The sequence below is a fragment of the Ranitomeya variabilis genome, unplaced genomic scaffold (genome assembly GCF_051348905.1).
Source record: "Ranitomeya variabilis isolate aRanVar5 unplaced genomic scaffold, aRanVar5.hap1 Scaffold_159, whole genome shotgun sequence".
NCBI lineage: Eukaryota > Metazoa > Chordata > Amphibia > Anura > Dendrobatidae > Ranitomeya > Ranitomeya variabilis.
In genome coordinates, this window is record NW_027507962.1 from 158,182 (window position 1) to 185,279 (window position 27,098).

Below are 27,098 nucleotides of genomic sequence, written 5' to 3' on the forward strand. Positions count from 1 at the left end.
GGTATGACTCGAGTATAAGCCGAGAGGGGCAATTTCAGCCCAAAAAAGTGGGCTGAAAATCTCAGCTTATACTCGAGTATATACGGTATATATTATATTGTAGAATTATTAGGCAAGTTGTATTTTAGAGGATTATTTTTATTATTGATCAACACCTATGTTCTCAATCAGCCCAAAAGACTCGTAAATATCAAAGCTTAATATTTTTGGAAGTTGGAGTGGGGCTTTTAGGCTATGTTCACACGTTCAGGATTTCCATCCTTTTTTTTTCCTGACTGAAACTGCAGGTCTCTGCAGAAAACGCAGGTGCGTTTTTTGGTGCGTTTTTGGTGCGTTTTTTGGTGCGTTTTTTAGTGCGTTTTTTAGTGCGTTTTTTGATGCAGTTTTGTCTGCAGATTGTCTGTGTTTGACAGAAATAAAGTTTACTGCAGTGGGGGGGGGGGGGGAAATGATGTCATTTCCTTGTCCAACCCTTTTCTTCTTCCATCCTCCATTTTGGGACTAAACACCAAAATGAGTGGACGTGTTTTGAATGACAGCGCTCCGCGTTTTGCGCCGCATGCGTCACTGCAGCGCACGCATCCGGGCGCAGAGGACGCAGCAAGTTGCATTTTTGCTGCGTCCAAAATCAATCGAAAAAAGGACGCATGCGGCGCAAAACGCAGCGTTGTGCATGCGTTTTGCTGCGTTTTACTTTGCGTTGTGTGTTGCGGCGCCGACGCTGCGGCGCACAACGCAAATGTGAACATAGCCTAAGTGCCACGTATCACGTATTTCAGTGCCACGTGATACGTGCCACGTATTTAAGTGCCACGTGCCACGTATTTAAGTGCCACGTGCCACGTATTTAAGTGCCACGTATTTAAGTGCCACGTATTTAAGTGCCACGTATTTCAGTGCCACATGCCACGTATTTCAGTGCCACGTGCCACGTATTTCAGTGCCACGTATTTCAGTGCCACGTGCCACGTATTTCAGTGCCACGTATTTCAGTGCCACGTGCCACGTATTTCAGTGCCACGTATTTCAGTGCCACGTATTTCAGTGCCACGTATTTCAGTGCCACGTATTTCAGTGCCACGTATTTCAGTGCCACGTATCACGTATTTAAGTGCCACGTATTTAAGTGCCACGTATCACGTATTTCAGTGCCACGTATTTCAGTGCCACGTGCCACGTATTTCAGTGCCACGTGCCACGTATTTCAGTGCCACGTGCCACGTATTTAAGTGACACGTATCACGTATAAGTGACACGTGTCACGTATTTAAGTGCCACGTATTTAAGTGCCACGTATCCCACGAAGATTTTCCATGGAGAACAGACACATCCAGAGATATGTCTGCTCTCCACGGATGCAGCAACACACTGACAGGAGCCATAGTTCCTGTCGGTGTGTCACTGCGCATGCGCGAGTTTACCGGCGGTCATTGACCCCGGCTCTCTCGCTTAACGGCAGTGCTGCGTGGGAAAGTTCAACGCAGCTGTACTGCTGTTAACCGAGACGCCGGAGTCATTGAGCTCCGGGACAGTACGCGATACACTGCTAGGAGCTTCGCTCCTGGCAGTGTATTGCCGGAGAGCAGCCGATCGGCGTGGGACACTCGTTTTATGGATTCTGCGGACAGGGAGTATGGATTTGGTTTATTATTTTGTGATTTTTTCCTGGAGGATCGAGGGCTTCGCCTACAAGTGTGCTGTTGGTGAGTATATACTCTATGTTATGTGTTGTATGTACTGTACTGTGTGTCATGTATGTGTATTGTGTGTAGGTGTTTTGTGTAACTTTACTATTGTGCTAAGTCGCCGGACACAGGGACAACTCTCCCATCCTAATACCGGATGGGAGTAGTAGTCCATACGGCGACTTAGCACAATGGAGGCACTATCGTCGCATGGGGACACGCGCGCGCGCGCACACACACACACACACACACACACACACACACACACACACACACACACACACACACACACACACATACACACACATACACACACACACACACACACACACACACATATACCAAATCAATCAAACGGCCGACACGATCCCCATGCGACGGTATGCCTCCATGTCTCTCCGCCCACGCACTTCCGGCCCCGCACTTCCGCCCGCTCCCCCGCACTTCCTGCAGCAGCGGTTCTGCACATCAAACCGCAGTAAAACACGCAGATATATTTTTGATCTGCGTGTTTTACTGCGATTTTGACCTCACAATGGAGGTCTATGGGTGCAGAACCGCTGCGGTTCAGGAAGAAGAATTGACATGCTCCTTCTTTTTTCCGGGAGCTATTCAGCACGGCTTTTTTTTTAAATTTCCGGACCATGTGCACAGTGTGTCCTGTTTTCCATAGGGTACAGTGTACTGTACCCTGCATGGAAAACAGCTGCGGAACCGCAGCGGCAAAACCGCCGCGGTTCCGCGGTAAAAAACGCACTGTGTGAACATGGCCTTATAGTTTTAGCTATCTTAGGAGGATATCTGTTTGTGCAGATAACTATTACTGTGCAGAATTATTAGGCAACTTAATAAAAACCAAATATATCCCCATCTCACTTGTTTATTTTCACCAGAAAAAACAATATCACTGCACAAAATTTAGAAATAAACATTTCTGACATGCAAAAACAAAACCTCTAAAAATGAGTGACTAATATAGCCCCCTTTCTTTATGATGACACTCAGCAGCCTTCCATCCATAGATTCTGTCAGTTGCTTGATCTGTTTACGACCAACATTGCGTGCAGCAGCCACCACAGCCTCCAGACACTGCTCCGAGAGGTGCACTGTTTTACCTCCCTGTAGATCTCACATTTTATGAGGGACCACAGGTTCCCTATGGGGTTCAGATCAGGTGAACAAGGGGGCCATGTCATTATTTTTTCTTCTTTGAGACCTTTACTGGCCAGCCACGCTGTGGAGTAGATGGAGGCATGTGATGGAGCATTGTCCTGCATGAAAATCATGTTTTTCTTGAACGATACCGACTTCTTCCTGTACCACTGCTTGAAGAAGTTGTCTTCCAGAAACTGGCAGTAGGTCTGGGAGTTGAGCTTCACTCCATCCTCAACCTGAAAAGGTCCCACAAGTTCATCTTTGATGATACCAGCCCATACCAGTACCCCACCTCCACCTTGCTGGCGTCTGAGTCGGAGTGGAGCTCTCTGCCCTTTACTGATCCAGCCTCTGGCCCATCCATCTGGTCCATCAAGAGTCACTCTCATTTCATCAGTCCATAAAACCTTTGAAAAGTCATAGTATCATAGTTATTAAGGTTGAAGGAAGACTTTAAGTCCATCTAGTTCAACCCATAGCCTAACCTAACATGCCCTAACATGTTGATCTTATGGCCCCATCGGTCTTAAGATATTTCTTGGCCCAGTCTTGACATTTCTTTTTTCTTGTTCACAGGTGGTCGTTTTCAGCCTTCCTTACCTTGGCCATGTCCCTGAGTATCGCACACCTTGTACTTTTTGTTACTCCAGTAACGTTGCAGCTCTGAAATATGGCAAAACTGGTGGCAAATGGCATCTTGGCAGCTTCAAGCTTGATTTTTCTCAATTCATGGGCAGTTATTTTGCGCCTTTTTTGCCCAACACGCTTATTGCGATGCTGTTGGCTATTTGCCATGAAACGCTTGATTGTTCGGTGATCACGCTTCAAAAGTTTGGCAATTTCAAGACCGCTGCATACCTCTGCAAGACATCTCACAATTTCGGACTTTTCAGAGCCCGTCAAATCTCTCTTCTGATCCATTTTGCCAAAGGAAAGGAAGTTGCCTAATAATTAAGCACACCTAATATAGGGCGTTGATGTAATTAGACAACACCCCTCCTCATTACAGAGATGCACATCACCTGATTTACTTAATTTGTAGTTGGCTCTCAAGCCTGAACAGCTTGGAGTAGGACAACATGTATAAAAAGTATCATGTGATCAAAATATAACTTGCCTAATAGTTCTGCACGCAATGTATATATTCCTGAGGTACGTATCCTACCCAATCTTCCATCACCTCACCATGCCTGATTCTAACAGTGATCAAGATTTCAGGATATTTTGACTAAAAAGAGCGTTACAATCACTGGTCAATCCGGAGTGTCCGTCCCTTATGAGGTACGGTTCGAACACTGGGCCCCCAACGGAACTACACCTCTATATGATTCCACCAAAGAATCACCCCACCATCGGGGACAACCTCACATCCTCTTTGCAGCAACAAACACAGGAAAACCACACCAGTCAGTCTGAACAGTATAACTGCCAACTCACCGTGGTTGTTGTGGGGGATGATCAGTCCCAATTTTCCAGTGCCTGTGTCTGGTCCGAGGGTCCTTTGTCTTGTTGTCCTCCGGGGGGCAGAGGCGTCCCTGTTTGGGGACCCCACTTTTGGGCGCCAAGCTGTTGAGGGAGGATCTGGAGTGACCCTTCATGGTTGAGTCAGTGATTTTCAAATTGTCAAGGTCTCATAACAACAATGAACTTTAGCCTAGTAACAGAATTTATCTCAAAACAGCAAAATGGAGTCGAAAAGCACAAAATGAAGCCTTTAATTTTTCTTAGTTTAACCCTTCACAGTGTAACTAATTCGTCACGTGCCCGCTCTCAGCACGTGACTTGGGCTGTGCCTGCAAGGGTTAATCTGTCTCCCCACTCTCAGTCCAGCATTCAACCTCTGTCCTATGCTCTAATGGGAGCATAAATCACACACAGACCCAGGACACACACCCGCTCATACATGCTGCCACCACTCATCGAACACACGGGCGATGAGTCTCGGAAATATTAATACTACCACTCATAAGGCTCACACACCTTAGGCTATGGATTCTTTTAGAACATTCAAGGTTCAACTTGTTAAAGTTTTATACTTTAATACAAAAAAGGTTCAGTGCTTACAGTAAGAAAAGGTATAAAAATATGATAATAAAGACAACTTATGCTAAACAGTATAAAAATAAACAGGAGAAAACTTACAGAAATCATCTAACTGGTAGTTTGCTTTGTGCTCCCTGAGGAAAGGGGGGTGAATGGAGTTGGTGGAACACATGAGCGTCTCAGGCTGCCCTCACATGTGAACACGTTTTTTAGGTATACAGGTCTAATTTATAGCTTTGGTCTGGAGGTCAGGTTTCTAGACCAGCCCCTCAGGTTAATATCATAATTGCTTGTATGTTGATTGGTCCACGGCCGCGCCCCCCCAATCAATATATTCTTTTCTCTTGAGATCCTTTGTGTAACAGCTGTCACAGAGATACTATCAGGCCGTAGTTAACATCTCTTTCAAGAGCTAGGAGATATCAAATGTTACCTTTCTTCTTGGCCTCCAGCAGGACCCCCTGGTGAGGTTAGAGACAGAAGTCTACTTGTCTCAGGAAAATACACATTAACACCTGGGTGCGACCTGCAACTTTTCAAGACAGTTACATTAAATAATGTTACATTATTGCCATTATATAATGTATCTAGATTATATATATATATATATATATATATATATATATATATATATATATATATATATATATATATATATATATATATATATACACAGTACAGACCAAAAGTTTGGACACACCTCATTTAAAGATTTTTCTGTATTTTCATGTCTATGAAAATTGTACATTCACACTGAAGGCATCAAAACTATGAATTAACACATGTGGAATTATATACTTAACAAAAAAGCGTGAAACAACTGAAATTATGTCTTATATTCTAGGTTCTTCAAAGTAGCCACCTTTTGCTTTGATGACTGCTTTGCACACTCTTGGCATTCTCTTGATGAGCTTCAAGAGGTAGTCACCGGGAATGGTCTTCCAACAATCTTGAAGGAGTTCCCAGAGATGCTTAGCACTTGTTGGCCCTTTTGCCTTCACTCTGCGGTCCAGCTCACCCCAAACCATCTCGATTGGATTCCGGTCTGGTGACTGTGGAGGCCAGGTCATCTGGCGTAGCACCCCATCACTCTCCTTCTTGGACAAATAGCCCTTACACAGCCTGGAGGTGTGTTTGGGGTCATTGTCTTGTTTAAAAATAAATGATGGTCCAACTAAACGCAAACCGGATGGAATAGCATGCCGCTGCAAGATGCTGTGGTAGCCATGCTGGTTCAGTATGCCTTCAATTTTGAATAAATCCCCAACAGTGTCACCAGCAAAGCCCCCCCACACCATCACACCTCCTCCTCCATGCTTCACAGTGGGAACCAGGCATGTAGAGTCCATCCGTTCACCTTTTCTGCGTCGCACAAAGACACGGTGGTTGGAACCAAAGATCTCAAATTTGGACTCATCAGACCAAAGCACAGATTTCCACTGGTCTAATGTCCATTCCTTGTGTTCTTTAGCCCAAACAAGTCTCTTCTGCTTGTTTCCTGTCCTTAGCAGTGGTTTCCTAGCAGCTATTTTACCACGAAGGCCTGCTGCACAAAGTCTCCTCTTAACAGTTGTTGTAGAGATGTGTCTGCTGCTAGAACTCTGTGTGGCATTGACCTGGTCTCTAATCTGAACTGCTTTTAACCTGCGATTTCTGAGGCTGGTGACTCGGATAAACTTATCCTCAGAAGCAGAGGTGACTCTTGGTCTTCCTTTCCTGGGGCGGTCCTCATATGAGACAGTTTCTTTGTAGCGCTTGATGGTTTTTGCCACTGCACTTGGGGACACTTTCAAAGTTTTCCCAATTTTTCAGACTGACTGACCTTCATTTCTTAAAGTAATGATGGCCACTTGTTTTTCTTTACTTAGCTGCTTTTTTCTTGCCATAATACAAATTCTAACAGTCTATTCAGTAGGACTATCAGCTGTGTATCCACCAGACTTCTGCGCAACACAACTGATGGTCCCAACCCCATTTATAAGGCAAGAAATCCCACTTATTAAACCTGACAGGGCACACCTGTGAAGTGAAAACCATTCCCAGTGACTACCTCTTGAAGCTCATCAAGAGAATGCCAAGAGTGTGCAAAGCAGTCATCAAAGCAAAAGGTGGCTACTTTGAAGAACCTAGAATATAAGACATAATTTCAGTTATTTCACACTTTTTTTGTTAAGTAAATAATTCCACATGTGTTAATTCATAGTTTTGATGCCTTCGGTGTGAATTTACAATTTTCATAGTCATGAAAATACAGAAAAATCTTTAAATGAGAAGGTGTGTCCAAACTTTTGGCCTGTACTGTGTATATATGTATGTGTGTGTATGTGTGTGTGTGTGTATGTATATATATATATATATATATATATATATATATATATATATATATATACACATATATATATATATTACACAGCAGTACATGAGTCATGCACATGTGCTGCTGTGTTTTTTTTATCTATATGATGCAGTTTGCAACTTTGCACGTGTTCACATTAGGAGTGCTGGTTGGCTTTTTTTTCTCTCTCTCTCTCTCTCTCTCTCTCTCTGTCTTTAGATATATAGAGATATATACACATTAGATGGTGGCCCGATTCAAACGCATCGGGTATTCTAGAATATGTATGTAGTTTATTTATGAAGTTTTCAGAATAATGCAATTTATACACAGGATTCGGCCGGGCGCGACCAATTAGCGAAGCGTGGTACAAATTCCGCCCCAATTCGCGGGCGGCCGGACGTGACCAATCAGTGAAGCCAGGGCCGGCTCCAGGTTTTTGAGAGCCCCGGGCGAAAGAGTCTCAGTGGGCCCTCCTCTTTAACACATACCACGATTCGTGATGCACAATTACAGCAGAGAAATATACCACAGCCAAGTAGCATATAGCAATGTGGGCACCATATCCCTGTTTAAAAAAAAAAAAAAAAAAAAAGAACTAAAATAAAAAATAGTTATATACTCACCTTCCGGCGGCCCCCGGATCCAGGCCAGGCGTTTAGCGATGCTAAAGAAAAATAAGGGGAGAAGCCAGCACTGCTTATGGTCCGAACGCAATACAAATGATGCACATGCACCTACTGAATTCTAATTTAGTGATGCTCCTCGCGACCCTCAGGTCCCAAGAATGCATTGTGGTCTCGTGAGATGATGACGTAGCGGTCTCATAAGACCGCTACGTCATCATCTCGCGAGAGCGCAGTGCATGGCCCGGAGCGTCGTGAGGAGCGGCAAAGGCACCAGAAGGTGAGTATATAATTTATTTTTTTTTTTTAACATTAGATCTTTTTACTATTGATGCCCCATAGGCACACAGGGTTAATAGCAGTGTTAATGGACTGCGTTACACAGCGGCATAACACGGTGTAATGCAGCCATTGTGTGAGCACTGACTGGAGGGGAGTATGGAGGGGCGAATTCGCGGCCGGACTGTGCCCGTCGCTGACCAATCAGCTGGTCGCTGACCAATATATTTTCAAAATAAAAGTTCAATTCCTTCAATGAAAATGTGGAACGTTTTATCAACCCACTGTTCTGGGCGACGTTTCGTCTCCACCTGAGCCTTTCTCAAGATATATATATATATATTTACATAATACACATATTTTTTTTTTTTTTCCTCAGCTGGATAAAGCAATAATTATTGGGATTGATTGCTACCACGACACCCTGCAGGGGAGGAGATCTATTGCTGGCTTTGTCGCGAGCACGAACAAGCAAATGACTCGGTAATGTATCCGCCACGTCCGGGTTCCTCATACATTGCTGGCTCCTCACTCCGGCTAATGCAGAGAACTGGAGCAAGGACCCTGAGCGCCCCCTCCGGATACAGCCACCATTGTACGCAGCCCCCAGAATAAACTAATTGCCCCCACGGTCTACAGCCTCCGTGCCCCTCAGCCCCGCACCCCAGAGTGGGCCGGCACTGATGCCATTGTGCCCCTGATGTCTTGTAGGCCCATAGCAGCCTATGAGATGGCGGCCTTATTCTGAGTGAGCCCTAAGTAACCTCTGACCTTTCTATTTTAGCTGGTTTTCCCGATGCGTCGTCCAGGATCAGAGACAAGAGATTGTCGATGGCCTAAAAGTTTGTATGCAAGGTAAAAAATATAATAAAAAGTTCCAAATGTGCAGAACAAACACGTATACGGCGCTGCACACATCTGATGCAGGGGTGTCTGATCCCCACCGATCCGATGTCTGTGGCCTATAGCAGAATTTCAGTGCGCCTGTGGGCTGCCTTATTTACTGGTATCACGATGCCATTATGATTTTTTTCTGTCTTTATGTCCTTTCTTTCTCTTTAGCGGCGCTGCACGCATGGACCAAGACTAACGAAGGAAACCTGCCGCAGCGCATCATCATCTACAGAGACGGAGTAGGCGACGGGCAGCTCAAGACCTTAGTGAACTACGAGATCCCACAGTTCATTGATTGCATCAAGTCTGCTAAACAGAATTACAGGTGCGGCAGAGGTGGCCCCTAACCCTTATGGTTCCTGACACAATTTTAATTTTTGTACTTTTAGTATTAAAAAAACAACAAAACCCTTTTTTTAATTTCTCCATCAATATATCCGTACGAGGACTTGTTCATTGCAGGATGAGTTGTAGTGTTGAATGACACCATTCATTTTACCATAAAATGTACTGATGAATCGGAAAGTAATTCCTAGTGGGGGGAAAATGGTGGGAAAAAAAAAATTCTGCCATAATTTTGTAGTTTTCTTTTTGTTTGTTTGTTTTACAACGTACCGTGTGCAGTGAAATGACCTGACAATAAGATTCTCCGGACGATTACAGCGGCACCAAACTTCTCTACTGTTTTTTTTTTAAAAAGGAAGGAAAGCCTTGTTCCATCATCCTTCTATAGTCTAAATAATCAGAAGGAAGAGAAACTTCAAACTCCAGATGTTAAAAGATGTGTAGTTAGAAGATATCTAAAGAAAAAACAGAGGAAAAAAAACCCAATCAAAAAGTCCAGAGTAGTTAATATAAAATCATGAAAATGTTATTAAGTAATAATACATCAGATTTATAACATGAATAGAGCAAATGCAATAGAAAATAATATTTAAAATGTATAAAGGGCGCACCAAACCATTAGAAATTCTATATTTAGTAGTTGCCACATATAACGTGCAAAAGACGTGGTAAAAAATAGTAAAAAAAAAATATAAATGCATAAAAAATGTGATAACCACTAATGGGCACCGCTGACACAGTGATCTCATGCGGAAAATGCTAGTGTGCAAACAGTGTGCAAGCCAAAGTACATATGCAAGAGAGTTGAAATAGTAATTAGGCTGAACTGTACAAAAATACCACTAGGTGTCGCTGTTGATAACAGCAAGTGTTGGCACACGGGAAAAGAGATTGATAGTAATAAGAAAACATAATGCGGTCATGATAGACATGTACTTACTATGCTCTTAAGATCCCAATTTCCTGGATGGCGCCTGACGAAGGCAGCATGCCGAAACGCGCGTTGGGGAGGGCACCATCCAGGAAACCGGGATCTTAAGAGCATAGTAAGTACATGTCTATCATGACCGCATTATGTTTTCTTATTACTATCAATCTCTTTTCCCGTGTGCCAACACTTTCTGTTATCAACAGCGACACCTAGTGGTATTTTTGTACAGTTCAGCCTAATTACTATTTCAACTCTCTTGCATATGTACTTTGGCTTGCACACTGTTTGCACACTAGCATTTTCTGCATGAGATCACTGTCAGCGGTGCCCATTAGTGGTTATTAAATTATTTTTTTATACATTTATATTTTTTTTACTATTTTTTACTACGTCTTTTGCACGTTATATGTGGCAACTGCTAAATATAGAATTTCTAATGGTTTGGTGCGCCCTTTATACATTTTAAATATTATTTTCTATTGCATTTGCTCTATTCATGTTATAAATCTGATGTATTATTACTTAATAAAATCTTCATGATTTTATATTAACTACTCTGGTTTTTTTATTTCTGTTTTTTTCTTTGGCTAATTTTCCCGATTAATAGTGAAGGACAGTCTTGCTCCCTTAACAGATACTATCACACTACATAGCGGTACTACTAGTATTATTATTATTATCATCACCACTATTACTATCATATTCCACGCTATGTAGCCATATTTGTTAGTTCTATATGAAAAATTATTTTCTCGATCTAGGGTGGCACCCTCGTTCTGGTATTTTTTAGAAGATAACTGTCTGTTACAGAGGCCTGGAGGAAAGACCGTTCCTTGTGTCCTTACAGGGACCCAGGAAGGGGCTTAAAGTGCCGCTGGTGATGGAATCCGTCTTGTGGTTGTTGTGGAATCTTCATTTTCAGTTTTGAGTGAATGATCTGCTCGTGCCCAGGGGTGGGGGGCTTCATCTGGTGGTCTGATTAGGTATTCATAATGCAGACTGCTGACAGATCACTGATCCCTCAAAAAAAAATCCATTTTAAAATGGCACCTGCGCAGTAGCATCTATTTGTGTCTATAGAGGAGATCCGATAGCTGCCACTGCACATGCACAGATGGCGCCATCTTGGAGGAGGATTTTTTTTTTTCTCGGGCTAGCAGGGGCAGCACACAATCTAGAAATGTACAAGCGTCTAGGAAATTGATCCGCAGTACGTCCCACGTACACTCACGTGCCATGGCGTCTCTGAGCTCCATTTCTCGTTCTCCCTCAACAAATGTTGGTAGTGAACTCTATTCTGAGTATGAATCGGACGTCTCCTTAGATCCCGTTTCGCCAGACTTTCAGAGGACTGTTGATTCTCTGAGGCCGTCAACCAAAATCTGGAGGTTGATTAAGACTCCAGCTCTGTGCCGGATCACGCTGTGTGCTTCAAAAAAGCTAAGCGTCCTCATAGAACATTAACCATTCACCCGGAGTTTCGGGATATAGCTAATCTACACAGGGAGCGACCGGATAAGTGCTTTACAAGACAAAAACCGCTTGAGGCGAAGTACCCTTTCTCAGCAGATCTCAGAAAGGATTGGGCCAAGTCCCCTGCAGTAGACCCGCCAGTCTCTCACCTGGCATCCAAAACCCTTCTATCCCTGCCGGACAGATCATCTATTAAAAATCCCACAGACTACCAGATAGAAAATTTGGCTCGATCTGTCTTCGATGTCTCAGGTGCGGCTCTATATCCTTCCTTCGCTGCCGTGTGGGTAGGTAAAGCAATGGTTTCTTTGTCGGAGACCTTGGCTAATTCTATTCAGAGCAGTAATCTTCCTCCAGGAGCAGCGCAGCTGGCTAGCCATATTTCTCAGGCAGGAGATTACCTGGTACACGCTTCTTTGGATGTGGCCAACTGTGCGACTCTATCGGCGGCAAATGCCATCACGATCAGAAGATCTTTATGGCTCAGAGAATGGAAGGCAGATTCTGCATCAAAAAAGTCTGACATCTCTTCCTTACTAGTGTGGGTGTTTGTTTGGAAAGAAACTGGATCAGCTTATCTCGGACGGTACGGGAGGAAAGAGCAAATTTCTTCCCCAGCAGAGGCTTAGGTGTCCTTTTCGGCGTCAACAACAAATCCGTTTCCGATCCTTTCTCGCCAATCCGGATTGGTCCAATCCCACTACCTCTTCAGGATCAGGACGCTCTCCTCGCGCGAACAGAGGACCCCAGGCATCCTTTAGGTCCAATCAGTAATGGAAGGGCCAGACCAAACAGTCTGGATTTAAGGGAACTAGGTCCCACAGATTTTCCTCCCAATGACTCATGGGGTTATCCAGTCGACACCAGCAGGGTAAGCGGTCACCTACTTCTGTTTCACCAGGTCTGGCTCTCAGTCGTTCACGACGAATGGGTCACAGACCTGGTGTGTTCCGGATACAAAATCGATTTTTCTTCGAATCCCCCGACTCGTTTCTTTCCTTCCCAACTTCCAGCATCAAGGGCAAAGACTCTTTCCCGAGCCATAGACTCTTTGCGCCGCAATGGCGTCATTGTTCCGGTGCCGGGAAACAAAAGGTTTGAGGGATTCTACTCCAACCTATTACCGTATATACTCGAGTATAAGCCGACCCGAGTATAAGCCGACCCCCCCCTAATTTTGCCACAAAAAACTGGGAAAACTTATGGACTCGAGTATAAGCCTAGGGTGGAAAATACAGCAGCTACCGGTGAATTTCAAAAATAAAAACAGATGCTCCATACCGTTCATTATTGCCCCAAAGGAGGTTCCATATAAAGCTGTGCCATATATAATGCTCCATACCGTTGATTATTGCCCCATAGATGCTCCACATAAAGCTGTGCCACATATAATGCTCTGCACCGTTCATTATGGCCCCATAGATGCTCCATATAAATCTGTGCCCCATATACAATGCTCTGCACCGTTCATTATGGCCCCATAGATGCTCCTTATAAAGCTGTGCCATATATGCTCTGCACTGTTCATTATTGCCCCATAGATGCTCCTTATAAAGCTGTGCCATATATGCTCTGCACTGTTCATTGTTGCCCCATAGATGTGCCATATAAATCTGTGCCATATATAACGCTGCTGCTGCAATAAAAAAAAAAAAAAAAACACATACTCACCTCTCTTGCTTGCAGCTCCTCAGCGTCCCGGCGTCTCTCTGCACTGACTGTTCAGGCAGAGGGTGGCGCGCACACTATATGCGTCATCGCGCCCTCTGACCTGAACAGTCAGAGCCAGAGGACGGGAAGACAGAGCGGCGCCCGGCGGTTGGAACGTGGACAGGTGAATATAAAATACTCACCTAGTCCCGGCGCTCCTGACGCTGTCCCTGCCTGTCACACTGTCTTCGGGTGCCGCAGCCTCTTCCTCTGTCAGCGGTCACTGGCACCGCTGATTAGAGAAATGAATATGCGGCTCCACCCCTATGGGAGTGGAGTCCATATTCATAACTTTAATGAGCGGTCCCACGTGACTGCTGAACAGGGGAAGAGCTGCGGCACCCGACGACAGTGTGACAGGCAGGGACAGCGTCAGGAGCGCCGGGACTAGGTGAGTATGCGACAATCCTCTCTCCCCCTCACCCGCTGACCGTGACTCGAGTATAAGCCGAGAGGGGCACTTTCACCCCAAAAATTTGGGCTGAAAATCTCGGCTTACACTCGAGTATATACGGTAGTTGTCCCAAGAAAGGACAGAAAAGTGAGACCCATACTAGACCTCAAACTTCTAAACAAGTTTGTCAAGGTCCGTCATTTCCACATGGAGTCTCTTCGTTCGGTCATAACCTCAAGTGAAAAAGGGGAGTTTCTAGCATCCATCAATTATTCGATATGCTTACCTGGACATCCCGATTCCCCCACCCCCAAAAGTTCCTGCGTTTCACCATTCGCGAACAGCATTTTCAATTCACAGCCTTGCCCTTCGGCCTCGCTACTACTCCCAGGGTTTTCACAGGGCGGCTGTCATGTCCATTCTGCACTCTCGGGGCCTGGTCGTCCTGCCCTGTCTGGACGAACTCTTGGTCAAGGGTCCGTCTTTCCACGACTGCACGGAGTCCGTTCGTATCACTTGAGATACTCTTTCTCGTCTAGGTTGGCTGATAAACTTAGCCAAGTCTTCCCCCGTTCCAGCTCAGCAGATATCCCCTTTTGAGGCATGACCCTGGACACCTCGCGAGGGTTGGTGATTCTCCCTCAAGACAAGGTCCTAGCCCTTCAGCAAGGAGCCCCCCACACTTTTTCAGTTATCCCCTCATTCCATCCCCTTTGCGATGAGGGTACTCTAGAAAATGGTGACAGCATTGGAAGCGGTTCCTTTAGCACAGATGCACCTCCGGCCCCTACAGCATGCTCTTCTAGCCGCTTGGGACAGGAACCCTTTCTTCCTCGACTGCCGGTGCCGCCTATCCCCGCGGGTCAGGCAAACTCTCAGAGGGTGGACATTGAGTTCTTCCCTCAACCAGGGAAAATCCTTTTTGCCGGTCCAATGGCTAGTGGTGACTACAGATGCCAGTCTTCTGGGCTGGGGAGCAGTTTTTTGTCACCACACCGCTCAGGGCTGCTGGTCATCTCAGTAATCGAAACTGCCAATCAATGTCTTGGAAATCCGAGCGATATGGCTAGCGCTACTGCAGTTTCATTATCTCCTAGCTGGTCACCCAATCCGAATTCGATCGGACAACACCACGGCTGTGGCATACATCAAGCATCAAGGGGATACCCGCAGCAGGGAGGCCATGTGTGTAGTAACTCGCATTCTCAGCAGTGCACATACCAGGCTTGGAAAACTGGGCGGCAGACTTCCTCAGCCGCCAGGGTCTCGCCTCGGGGGAGTGGGAACTTCCAACATATCTGTCTTTTTTGGGGGACCCCGGATGTGGATCTGATGGCGTCCAGACTGAACGTCAAAGTCTCCAGGTTTTTAGCTCTGTCTTGAGTTCCAAGAGCCATAGGAGCGGGTGCTCTGGTTCTTTTGTGGCGCCAGTTCCGTTTTCTGTACGTTTTTCCCCCGCTGCCGCTTCTTCCGAGAGTCATCTGGAAGTTCAAGGCGGAAGGGGTTCCAGTGATCCTGGTCGCTTCGGATTGGCCATGCCGGTTGTGTTTCGCAGAGTTGGTGTGCCTCGTCGCCGATGTACCCTGGCAACTGCTGGTTCGTTCAGATCTGCTCTCCCAGGGACTGATTCACCACCAGAACACGGCGGCCCTGTGTTTAACGACTTGGCCGATGAATCCTGGATTCTGGCCCAGGCTGGTTTTTTACAACGGGTCACGTCCACAATGATCAGTGCTTGTAAGCCTGCGTCGGTACACATTTATCACCGTACCTGGAAGACATGTTTTGCTTGGTTCAAGGCTCGTGGAAGTCTTCCCCCTCCTCTTCTCTATTCCCACCATTTTGGAGCTCCTACAGAACGGCCTGGTCTCAGGCCTGGCGCTCGGCTCGGTCAAGGGCCAGATATCCGCCTTATCGGTCTTATTCCAACGAAGGATTGCAACAATACCTCAGGTGAAGACATTCATTTAGAGGGTTACACATGTGCTTCCCCCCCCCCTATCGCATGCCTTTAGACCTATGGGACCTTAACTTTGTCCTTTTAGTCTTACAGGAAGCTCCTTTTGAACCGCTTCAGGACATTTTGCTCACCTTGCTATCCTGGAAGTTGTTTTTCTTGTTTCAATCACATCAGTAAGGCGGGTTTCGGAGCTAGCTGCTCTGTCCTGTCGGGCGCCTTTCCTTATTTTCCATCTGGACAAGGTTGTCCTCAGGCCGTCCCTATCCTTTTTGCCCAAGGTTGTCTCATCCTTTCAACTTAATGAGGACGCTGTTCTTCTTTCATTTTGTCCGACTCCAGTCCACATGATGGAAAAGGCTTTCCATACTCTGGATGTAGTCAGAGCTCTGAGAAGGTATATCTCGAGGATGGTGTCCTTCCAAAGGTCGGATTTCTTGTTCGTGTTCCTGAGGGTCACAGGAAGGGTCTAGCCGTTTCGAAGGCAATGATGGCTACATGGATTCGTTCCATCATTCAGGAGTCCTACAGCATCAGAGGTAAGCCTATCCCAACGGGCATCAGAGCACACTCCACTCGGTCAGTGGGTGCTTCTTGGGCCATTCGGCATTGGTGGAGCAGGTCTGTAAAGCCGCAACTTGATCCAGCCTACATACTTTCTCGAAGCACTATAATGGGTCATACTCAAACTTTGGCTGATTTGCTTTAATTATTGTCTTGTTAATGTTGTTACTTATGACTGTTGTGTTTGAAACTGTTAAGCTGTAAAGCGCTGCAGAATATGTTGGCGCTATATAAAGATTATTAGTAGTATGCGGGGAAAAATTCTGCAGGCTGTGGTGGCACACATCTAGACAGTTGTTACGTGAAGCCTGATGTTTTCGGTTGTTGTTTCCTACCCAGTGACTGCTTTGGGACGTTCCATGGTCCTGTATCCCCCAACTAGGCTAAGGAGAAACAGAGCTTTTTGTGTACTCACCATAAAATCCTTTTCCCCGAGCCACTCATTGGGGGACACAGCACCCAACCTGTTAGCCTAATGGCTTGTGCTTGTTTCTTTTTTTGACATGTTGTTGTACTCTTATGTATTATTAATGTTCTCCTACTGCTTTTGCACTGAACTGGTTCTCTGGGAGCCAGCACGAGGGTGTATACTGCAGGGGAGAAGCTAACTTTCTTTGTATTAACTTGGTGTCAGCCTCCTAGTGGCAGAAGCATACACCCATGGTCTGTGTCCCCCAATGATTGGCTCGGAGAAAAGGATTTTACGGTGAGTACACAAAAATACCCAGTTTTTAACCACTAAAGTATACATAAAAAACCTTACAAGTTTGCTATCACCATAATTGTACTGACCTGAAGAATCATGTTGAACAGCAACAAAACAAAATCCAATTATGGAATTCCTCTTTAAGAAGCCGGTTTGTAGTTGCCATCGTTCCCATTAGATCAGTTTTAGGAGAACGTCCATGATCACATTGGCAAGTTAATGTGAGCCGCTCTGCTCACTTCTGCTGTGTTTTTGGTTTTTGTAGATGCTTCTCATCAATCAAAGAAATTTTTTTTTGTTTTGTTTTTTTGTTTTGTTTTTTTAGCCCAAGACTAACCGTGGTGGTGGTGAAGAAAAGAATAAATGCCAGATTCTTTGCCAATATGGGCGGCCGGCTCCAGAATCCACCACCGGGAACAATCGTTGATAGTGAAGTCACCAGACCTGAATGGTTAGTACATATGTGCCCAGAATAAGTATGGAGGGAGGACTAGTAATGTCTGAAGTGTGACTCCTGGGAGACCCCCACCTTACTTCAGACCCCACACTGGGAGATGTCTGGCAGTCAAGTAAATGAGGATGAGCTGCAATACCAGACACTGCCACATAAAGAGTAGTGCTGGTTTCTGATTTCAGACACCCCCTTTAATCCAGATCAAGGGAAAGTGGACACTAGGAGGTATTTTACTGTAAACTCCCCGACGTTTTAAATATTTCCATAGATCTCTGTTCCTATGGACTCCTTGGTCGGGAGGCTCAAACATAGTGTGCTCAGTATCTTAAAGGGGTTGTCTATTACATGTAAAAATAAAAATTAGCCAATGGGGGGGGTCTTAAATGAAAAAAAGCCCCCTACCGGACCCCTGACATTCCTCTGTGATACAGATCAATCCTCTTCCTGCTGAGACAGAATGTGATCGCTGAAGGGCATCAGTCATCACTAACTGGCTGCAGCGGTCACTTTGTGTTCCTTGCTGGAAGAAGTGTGGAGACTCTCAGGGATGGGAGGACACAGGCAGCGTTACAAAGAAGTGGTGGGGCTCTTGTATCTTTTTGACCTATAAGACACCTTTGGGCCCAATCTTAATATAACATATACTGGACATCCCCTTTAATAAAGTGGCCAGCAGCGATCTGACCGATGCTCTCAGCAATTAATCCATACTTCTTCTGTAAAGTCTCCGGAACAGAACTTGCTCAGAGGAGGCATGGACTTTAGGGCAACCACAAAAAGCTTAGCCAAATCCATTGTTCACGGACTTTCCTGAGTTTCCATAGTTGTCAGGTTAAACTGAAAGAAATGGAGTACAAGTCAGTATGTATGGAAACTAGGAGCATGTTCACACGGGCCATCAATACAGAACAAAGACAATATCTTGCTGTAAGTAGAAGCATTCGTGCATATGGATAACACTGGGTATTTAATAAACACTGATTTTATAAAAGAAAAGTGAAAGCCATCCCAGCAACGTCAAGGTGTGCTCAAGTTCAGGATGGTGTTGACGAAGCACCCGATGTTCTCTATATCCACTACGCCTTTTATTTACAGCAGGTATTTATTGTGTTTGTTTTGGGTCTTAGGGTACTGTCACACAGTACCATTTTGATCGCTACGACGGCACGATCCGTGACGTCGCAGCGATTGTATGATTATCGCTCCAGCGTCGTAGACTGCGGTCACACGTTGCAATCACGGCGCTGGAGCGATGCCGAAGTCCCCGGGTAACCAGGGTAAACATCGGGTAACTAAGCGCAGGGCCGCGCTTAGTAACCCGATGTTTACCGTGGTTACCAGCGTAAACGTAAAAAAAACAAACAGTACATACTTACATTCCGGTGTCTGTCCTCTGGCGTCTCAGCTTCTCTGCACTGTGTAAGCGCCATAGCCGGAAAGCACAGCTGTGCTCGCTTTCTGGCTGGCCGACGCTCACAGTGCAGAGAAGCTGAGACGCCAGAGGACAGACACCGGAATGTAAGTATGTACTGTTTGTTTTTTTAACGTTTACGCTGGTAACCACGGTAAACATCGGGTTACTAAGCGCGGCCCTGCGCTTAGTTACCCGATGTTTACCCTGGTTACAAGCGAACACATCGCTGGATCGCTGTCACACACAACGATCCAGCGATGTCAGCGGGTGATCAAGTGACGAAAGAAAGTTCCATACGATCTGCTACGACGTACGATTCTCAGCAGGATCCCTGATCGCTGCTGCGTGTCAGACACTGCGATATCGTAATGATATCGCTAGAACGTCACGAATCGTACCGTCGTAGCGATCAAAATGGTACTGTGTGACAGTACCCTTAGAGTTGCCAGGTTGCTCTCGATAGATTAGCGATGGCTGACACCATCGTCTATAAACCATTAACGCCCGTGTTGTCTGCTTCCGCCCAGGTATGACTTCTTCATCATCAGCCAGTCTGTGAGACAAGGGACCGTCTCCCCCACACATTACAACGTTGTGTACGACACCGGAGGCCTGAAGCCCGACCACATGCAGCGCCTGACCTACAAGCTCTGCCACCAGTACTATAACTGGCCTGTACGTAGTTACTGGGAGATTACTGGAGAAGGGACTTCAAGAGTCCTGCCTGTTCACTGTTGTTTTTTTTCCTCTAAGGCTACTTTCACACTAGCGTCGGGAACAACCCGTCGCTGCGCGTCGGGCCGACGTTCCCGACGCTAGTGTGTTCTCCGCCGCACAACGGGGGCAGCGGATGCATATTTCCCACGCATCCGCTGCCCCATTGTGATGTGCGGGGAAGTGCGGGGAGGTGGGGGCGGAGTTCCGACTGCGCATGCGCGGTCGGAAAAAGCGGACCGTCGGGAGCAAAAAACGTTACATGTAGCGTTTTTTTTTCCCGACGGACCGCTACCATACGCCCAAACGCCGCCAAACGCATTCACCGTTTGGAAATGCGTCGCAAATGCGTCGCAAATGCGTCGCTAATGTTACTCTATGACGAAACAACGTATCCAGCAAAAACTTTTGCTGGATGCGGCGTTTCGCAAAAACGACGCATTTGCGACGTATTGCAGTTAACGCTAGTGTGAAAGTAGCCTTAGGGTGTCATCAGAGTTCCAGCACCGTGTCAGTACGCCCACAAGCTGGCCTTCCTGGTCGGGCAAAGCATCCACAGAGAACCCCACAATTCTCTGTCCAGTCTCCTGTACTACCTGTAGAAATTGTGCAGGGCTGAGGATTGTTCAAGTGTCTGGTTTGAATTGAAGTTTTTGAAAAAATTGGCAGAGTTGGAAAAGCCAAAAGTAGCAGCTACCAAATTGTAGCTGTCGTATATATTTATTTTCTTTACTTTTATTTTATTAATTAGAAATTATATTGGTTAATGTTGACAAAAGGTTTAATAAAATAGTTATGTTCTGGCTTCTCAATCATCCGATGTTTATTAGACTTGAGATTTTTCTGCTAATTTTGCAGAGGAGCTAGGTTGTTCCAATAAAATCTTCCATCTTTCAGCCAAAGAGAAATCCTCCATCCTTCGGTATCGGAAGAGCCAGGGTGCACAATACTTGCCTTTTTGTAAGAGCAAAGTGGCTTCTTTAGAGCTGATCCAACATTTCTAGGCATCCATTCAAAATCAGACTTTCTCCTTCGCCTCATTGGGGGACACAGACCGTGGGTGTATGCTGCTGCCAGTAGGAGGCTGACACTAAGTGATACAAAGAAAGTTTGCTCCTCCCTTGCAGTATACACCCTCCTGCTGGCTCTCAGCTCCTCCCCTGCAGTGTACACCCTCCTGCTGGCTCTCAGCTCCTCCCCTGCAGTATACACCCTCCTGCTGGCTCTCAGCTCCTCCCCTACAGTATACACCCTCCTGCTGGCTCTCAGCTCCTCCCCTGCAGTATACACCCTCCTGCTGGCTCTCAGCTCCTCCCCTGCAGTATACACCCTCCTGCTGGCTCTCAGCTCCTCCCCTGCAGTATACACCCTCCTGCTGGCTCTCAGCTCCTCCCCTGCAGTATACACCCTCCTGCTGGCTCTCAGCTCCTCCCCTACAGTATACACCCTCCTGCTGGCTCTCAGCTCCTCCCCTGCAGTATACACCCTCCTGCTGGCTCTCAGCTCCTCCCCTACAGTATACACCCTCCTGCTGGCTCTCAGCTCCTCCCCTGCAGTATACACCCTCCTGCTGGCTCTCAGCTCCTCCCCTGCAGTATACACCCTCCTGCTGGCTCTCAGCTCCTCCCCTGCAGTGTACACCCTCCTGCTGGCTCTCAGCTCCTCCCCTGCAGTATACACCCTCCTGCTGGCTCTCAGCTCCTCCCCTGCAGTATACACCCTCCTGCTGGCTCTCAGCTCCTCCCCTGCAGTATACACCCTCCTGCTGGCTCTCAGCTCCTCCCCTGCAGTATACACCCTCCTGCTGGCTCTCAGCTCCTCCCCTGCAGTATACACCCTTCTGCTGGCTCTCAGCTCCTCCCCTGCAGTATACACCCTCCTGCTGGCTCTCAGCTCCTCCCCTGCAGTATACACCCTCCTGCTGGCTCCCAGCTAACCAGTTCTTGCTTAGTGTCCGTAGGAGGCACATGGGTCTGGTTCAGACCCTAACGTTTTTATTTTATTTTTTACTTTTCTGTACATTTTTATTTTTTAAAGGGCCACTGTCACCCCCCTCCAGCCGTTATAAACTAAAAGAGCCACCTTGTGCAGCAGTAATGTTGCAGTCTAACAAGGTGGCTCTTTTAGTTTTTGATTCAGTTATTCCCTCAATAAAGCGTTTTAAAGTTTGTACAAAATAACCTGTCCTCAGACCTGGAGGCGGTCCGAAGCTTCCTCGGTGAATCTCCCAACGGCCGTCACTCTTCTCTTCTGGGGATGTGGTCGCCGCCCCCTTCGCTCTGTTTCTTCTTAAATCTGGCGCCTGCGCTATGCGTGCCTGCCTGGGGCAGGCGCAGTCTTCATTGTCCGTCATAGGTCAGATCCAGGGTGCCTGACTGCGGCTGTGCGGGCAGTGCGGCCACCCTGTTGCTGAATCCCTGCCCCGCAGTGTTATTCATTATGCACAGTGCGGGGCTGGGGATCCTGGGCTTGCGCACTGCGCTGTTCAGACGCTCCCCCAGCTCAGACGCTCCCCCAGCTCCCCCGCCTTCCAGCGTTGTTATTTGTGGCTGCTTCATTCCAAACGCTGGCAAGGAAACCTGTATATTACGGCACCGCTGGAAGGCGGGGGACCAGGGGAGCGTCTGATCAGCGCAGTGCGCATACCCGGGAACCCCAGCCCCGCACTGTGCATAATGAATAACACAGTGCGGGGCGGGGATTCAGCAACAGGGTGGCCGCACTGCCCGCACAGGCGCAGTCAGGCACCCTGCATCTGAGCGATGAAGGACAATGAAGACTGCGCCTGCCCCAGGCAGGCACGCACAGCGCAGGCACCGGATTTAAGAAGAAACAGCGCTCGGGGCGGCGACCACATCCCCAGAAAAGAAGAGTGACGGCCGTTGGGAGATTCACCGAGGAAGCTTCGGACCGCCTCCAGGTCTAAGGACAGGTTATTTTGTACAAACTTTAAAACGCTTTATTGAGGAAATAACTGAATCAAAAACTAAAAGAGCCACCTTGTTAGACTGCAGCATTACTGCTGCACAAGGTGGCTCTTTTAGTTTATAACGGCTGGAGGGGGGTGACAGTGGCCCTTTAAGTAACAGAGTGAAGGGGGCGACGGATCCTTTCAAGGTTCTGATCTCCCCCAAATCATCAGGTGAGCTCGGCGAGTATACCTACCCGTACCCTCTCCTGTGACGTGGAGAGCCATGCCTGAGCTCACTTCAGGGGCGACGGTTCCTTCACAGTCCCGATCTCCCGACACCAGCAGCAGTCGACCACATGGAGTGTCGCCTCCATGTATCCTCTCCTGGAGCCAGGCCTATAACCGGACAACTGGCCCTGTCCACCCGGGGACTGAACTCTGTGGATGTACAGAGGCCCCCCTCTATGGCGTCCGAGCAGCCACCACTGTTAAAGCAGATGGTACAAGGAGGCGGACAGTTCCTCTCCACCTCCCTAACAAAGGGATGATGGATTAAAGTTTACCCCTCTATCCCTGCACCGTCCACGCTGCAATACCCGACCTGCAGTCATCTGCGGCGGCTCCATGCCGGGATCCTGTGGATCCTGTCAGCGGTGGGCCTCTGCAGCGGGATATTCACATGCTCACAGGCAGTCTCAGGTTTCCCTGTGGCCCACCTCCCTGAGGCAACGTTCCAGCCGGCTGCAAAAATTTAACCCCCCGGCTTCGGCCGTTGTGTAGGCCGCACCCCGGAAGCGCACTATGGTGCCCCAAGGTGGCTCTGCCCGCTTTTCTGGCATTTCTCGCCTGACACAGAAGCGCTCAGTTTTCTCGGCCACTACAACGTCCGTCACTTCAACCGCTGGTTTCGCTCCCGCCGGCTGCAGAAATTTAGGCCCCGGCTTGGGCCCTATTCATGAAAGTCTCGAGGCTCCGCCCTCGTGCCTGTGGCTCCGCCCCCGAATCGGTGCTTCTCGCTCTCTGCGAGATTTTATCACCTCTGCAACTCCCGGTGGCCATCTTAGTCCACCCGGCCGGCTCACACAGGGGCGACGACTTTGCATTAAAGGGGCACAATGACTGCAACATGGTATGACCAGTGTTCCCTGGTCTTAAAGGCACAAGACCAGTGTTCCCTGGTCTTAAAGGCACATGACCAGTATTACCTGGTCCTAAAAGCGCATGTCCAGTATTCCCTGGTCTTAGAGGCACAAGACCAGTGTTCCCTGGTCTTAAAGGCACATGACCAGTGTTCCCTGGTCTTAAAGACACATGGCCAGTATTCCCTGGTCTTAAAGGCGCATGACCAATCCGAAGCTGGTCACCCTAAATGAGCTCAGGAGCCCTCCGTAGCTGATCCCAGTTTATCCCAGAGTACCTAGTTCCCTCAGTGGACTTTGTCACTGCCGCAACCCATTGCTTCTCTGACCAACAGATTGAATCCCTCCTTGATCCCTCTGTGGCTCGGAGTGATCGCAGGACTGATATACATGGTCCCTCCTACATGGGAGCCGTCGGCTAGCAGGGGCCGCAAGTATTCTGGGAAACGGAAGTTTTCATTTCATGATCTCACTCCCCAAGGATTTGCTCAGAACAAGACTCTGAATATGGATCGGATATTGCCTTGGACCTGGACTTGCCAGAGCTTCAGTAAAGGATGAACTCGCCTGTTACATGTTACGGAACCTGTTGTGAATTCCGCTCTTGGGCTCCCTCCGGTGGTTATAAGTAGCATTTTTGTGAGTTCTGCTCTTGGGCTCCCTCCTGTGGTTTTGAGTGGTATGGCTGCTTCTTGGATTTAGCATCAGCAGCTGTTTTCACTGATCGTCCTTCTGGCTCTGCTATATTAGTCTGGCCTTTTCCCTAATTCAATGCCAGTTGTCAATTGTTGAGCTTGGAGTCATGGCTCTCTGAGGATTCCCCTGTCACTGACCATTTCAGCAAAGCTAAGTCCTTGCTTGTCTTTTTGCAGTTCACTTGTTGTGGACTTTGTTGTTTAGCACTTTCTATGTTTTGCTCATTTGTCCAGCTTATCAGTATGTATCTAGTCAGCTAAGCTGGAAGCTCTGGGCAGCAGAGTTTGCCCTCCACACCTTTAGTCAGGTGTGGAGATTTTTGCATTTCTCTGCAGTGGACTTTTTCTAGTTTTTATTACTGACCGCACAGTGTTCTGTCCTGTACTAATTCTTTCTAGCTAGTAGTGGCCTCCTTTGCTAAATCTTGTTTCATACTACGTATGTCATTTCCTTCTCCACTCACAGTCATTATTTGTGGGGGGCTGTTTATCCTTTGGGGATTCTCTCTGAGGCAAGATAGCTTTCCTGCTTCTACCTTTAGGGGTAGCTAGTTCTCCGGCTGTGACGAGGTGTCCAGGGAGTGACAGGAACATCCCACGGCTACTGCTAGTGTCTGTTAAGATCAGGAACTGCGGTCGGTATAGTTACCACCTGCTCAGAGCTAGTCGCATGTCGCTCCTTAATCACCAGACCATAACAGTACAACTGGCCAAAAATGAGCTGAATGCATCTCAAAAGAAGGAAAAGAAAAAGATTTCTGAGCCATTTTTTTTTCTTTAGTCTGTTTTGTCTTTTTCCTTCATCTTAATCTCTGGGTGATTCAGGATTTGGATGCGGGCATGGATATTCAGGGGTTGTTTTCTCGTGTGGATCAGCTTGCTGCAAGAGTACAGAGTATTCAAGATTATGTTGTTCAGACTCCGGCCTTAGAGCCTAGAATTCCTACTCCAGATTTGTTTTACGGGGATAGATCTAAGTTTTTGAACTTTAAAAATAACCGCAAATTGTTTTTTGCTCTGAAACCCCGTTCCTCTGGTGACCCCACTCAGCAAGTTAAAATAGTTATTTCTCTGCTATGTGGTGACCCTCAGGACTGGGCATTCTCCCTTGAGTCAGGGGATCCGGCATTGCTTAATGTAGATGCATTTTTTCAATCGCTTGGATTATTGTATGACGAACCTAACTCTGTAGAGCATGCTGAGAAAACACTGTTGGCCCTGTGTCAGGGTCAGGAAGCGGCAGAATTATACTGCCAGAAATTTAGAAAATGGTCTGTGCTCACTAAATGGAATGAGGACGCTCTGGCAGCAATTTTCAGAAAGGGTCTTTCTGAAGCCCTTAAAGATGTTATGGTGGGGTTCCCCACGCCTGTTGGTCTGAGCGAATCTATCTCTCTAGCCATTCAGATCGATCGGCGCCTGCGTGAGCGCAAAGTGGTGCACCATATGGCAGCATCCTCTGAACAGAGTCCTGAGCCTATGCAATGTGATAGGATTCTGACTAGAGCGGAACAGAGGGGATACAGACGTCAGAATGGGCTGTGTTTTTACTGTGGGGATTCTGCTCATGCTATCTCTGATTGCACTAAGCGTATTAAGAGGGTCGCTAGATCTGTTACCATTAGTACTGTACAGCCTAAGTTTCTCCTGTCTGTGACCCTGATTTGCTCATTGTCATCTTTTTCTGTCATGGCATTTGTGGATTCAGGCGCTGCCCTGAACTTAATGGACTTAGAATTCGCTAGGCGCTGTGGTTTTCTTTGCAGCCTTTGCAGAGTCCCATACCCTTAAGGGGTATTGATGCTACACCGTTGGCCAAGAATAAACCTCAGTATTGGACTCAGCTGACTATGTGCATGGCTCCAGCACATCAGGAAGATTGCCGTTTTCTGGTGTTGCATAATTTACATGATGTTGTTGTACTGGGTTTTCCATGGTTACAAGTACACAATCCAGTGCTGGATTGGAAATCGATGTCTGTGACTAGTTGGGGTTGTCAAGGGGTACATAGTGACGTTCCTTTAATGTCAATTTCCTCTTCCCCCTCTTCTGATGTTCCTGAATTTTTGTCAGATTTCCAGGATGTATTTGATGAGCCCAAGTCCAGGTCCCTTCCTCCACATAGGGACTGTGATTGTGCTATTGACTTGATTCCTGGCTGTAAGTTCCCTAAGGGCCGACTTTTCAACCTGTCTGTGCCTGAACATACCGCCATGCGGAGCTATGTAAAGGAGTCTTTAGAGAAGGGGCATATTCGGCCGTCTTCGTCACCATTGGGAGCGGGATTCTTTTTTGTTGCCAAGAAGGATGGCTCCTTGAGACCCTGTATTGATTATCGCCTTCTTAATAAGATCACGGTCAAATTCCAATACCCTTTACCTTTGCTCTCTGATTTGTTTGCTTGGATTAAGGGGGCTAGTTGGTTTACCAAGATTGACCTAAGAGGGGCATATAATCTTGTTCGTATTAAACAGGGTGACGAATGGAAAACGCATTTAATACGCCCGAAGGCCATTTTGAATACCTGGTGATGCCTTTCGGGCTTTCTAATGCTCCTTCTGTATTTCAGTCCTTTATGCATGATATTTTCCGCAATTATCTTGACAAATTCTTGATTGTGTATATGGATGATATTTTGATTTTTTCCAATGATTGGGAGTCTCGTGTGAAGCAG

At 46.9% G+C, this 27,098-nt stretch overlaps 1 protein-coding gene across 4 annotated transcripts in view; it reads left to right on the forward strand.

The window, feature by feature from the left end:
* LOC143789275 (piwi-like protein 1) overlaps positions 1 to 20,491 on the forward strand; it is a 108,418-nt gene extending 87,927 nt beyond the window's left edge. For all 4 annotated transcript variants that reach the window (XM_077278980.1, XM_077278979.1, XM_077278982.1 and 1 more), the window contains 6 exons: positions 8,503 to 8,606; positions 8,908 to 8,978; positions 9,186 to 9,342; positions 17,423 to 17,548; positions 19,493 to 19,640; positions 20,165 to 20,491. In XM_077278980.1, coding sequence (XP_077135095.1) covers positions 8,503 to 8,606; positions 8,908 to 8,978; positions 9,186 to 9,342; positions 17,423 to 17,548; positions 19,493 to 19,640; positions 20,165 to 20,281 — 723 coding nt within the window. In that variant the 3' untranslated portion in view covers positions 20,282 to 20,491. The remainder of the gene's footprint in view (positions 1 to 8,502; positions 8,607 to 8,907; positions 8,979 to 9,185; positions 9,343 to 17,422; positions 17,549 to 19,492; positions 19,641 to 20,164) is intronic.
* The last annotated feature ends 6,607 nt before the right edge of the window (positions 20,492 to 27,098 follow it).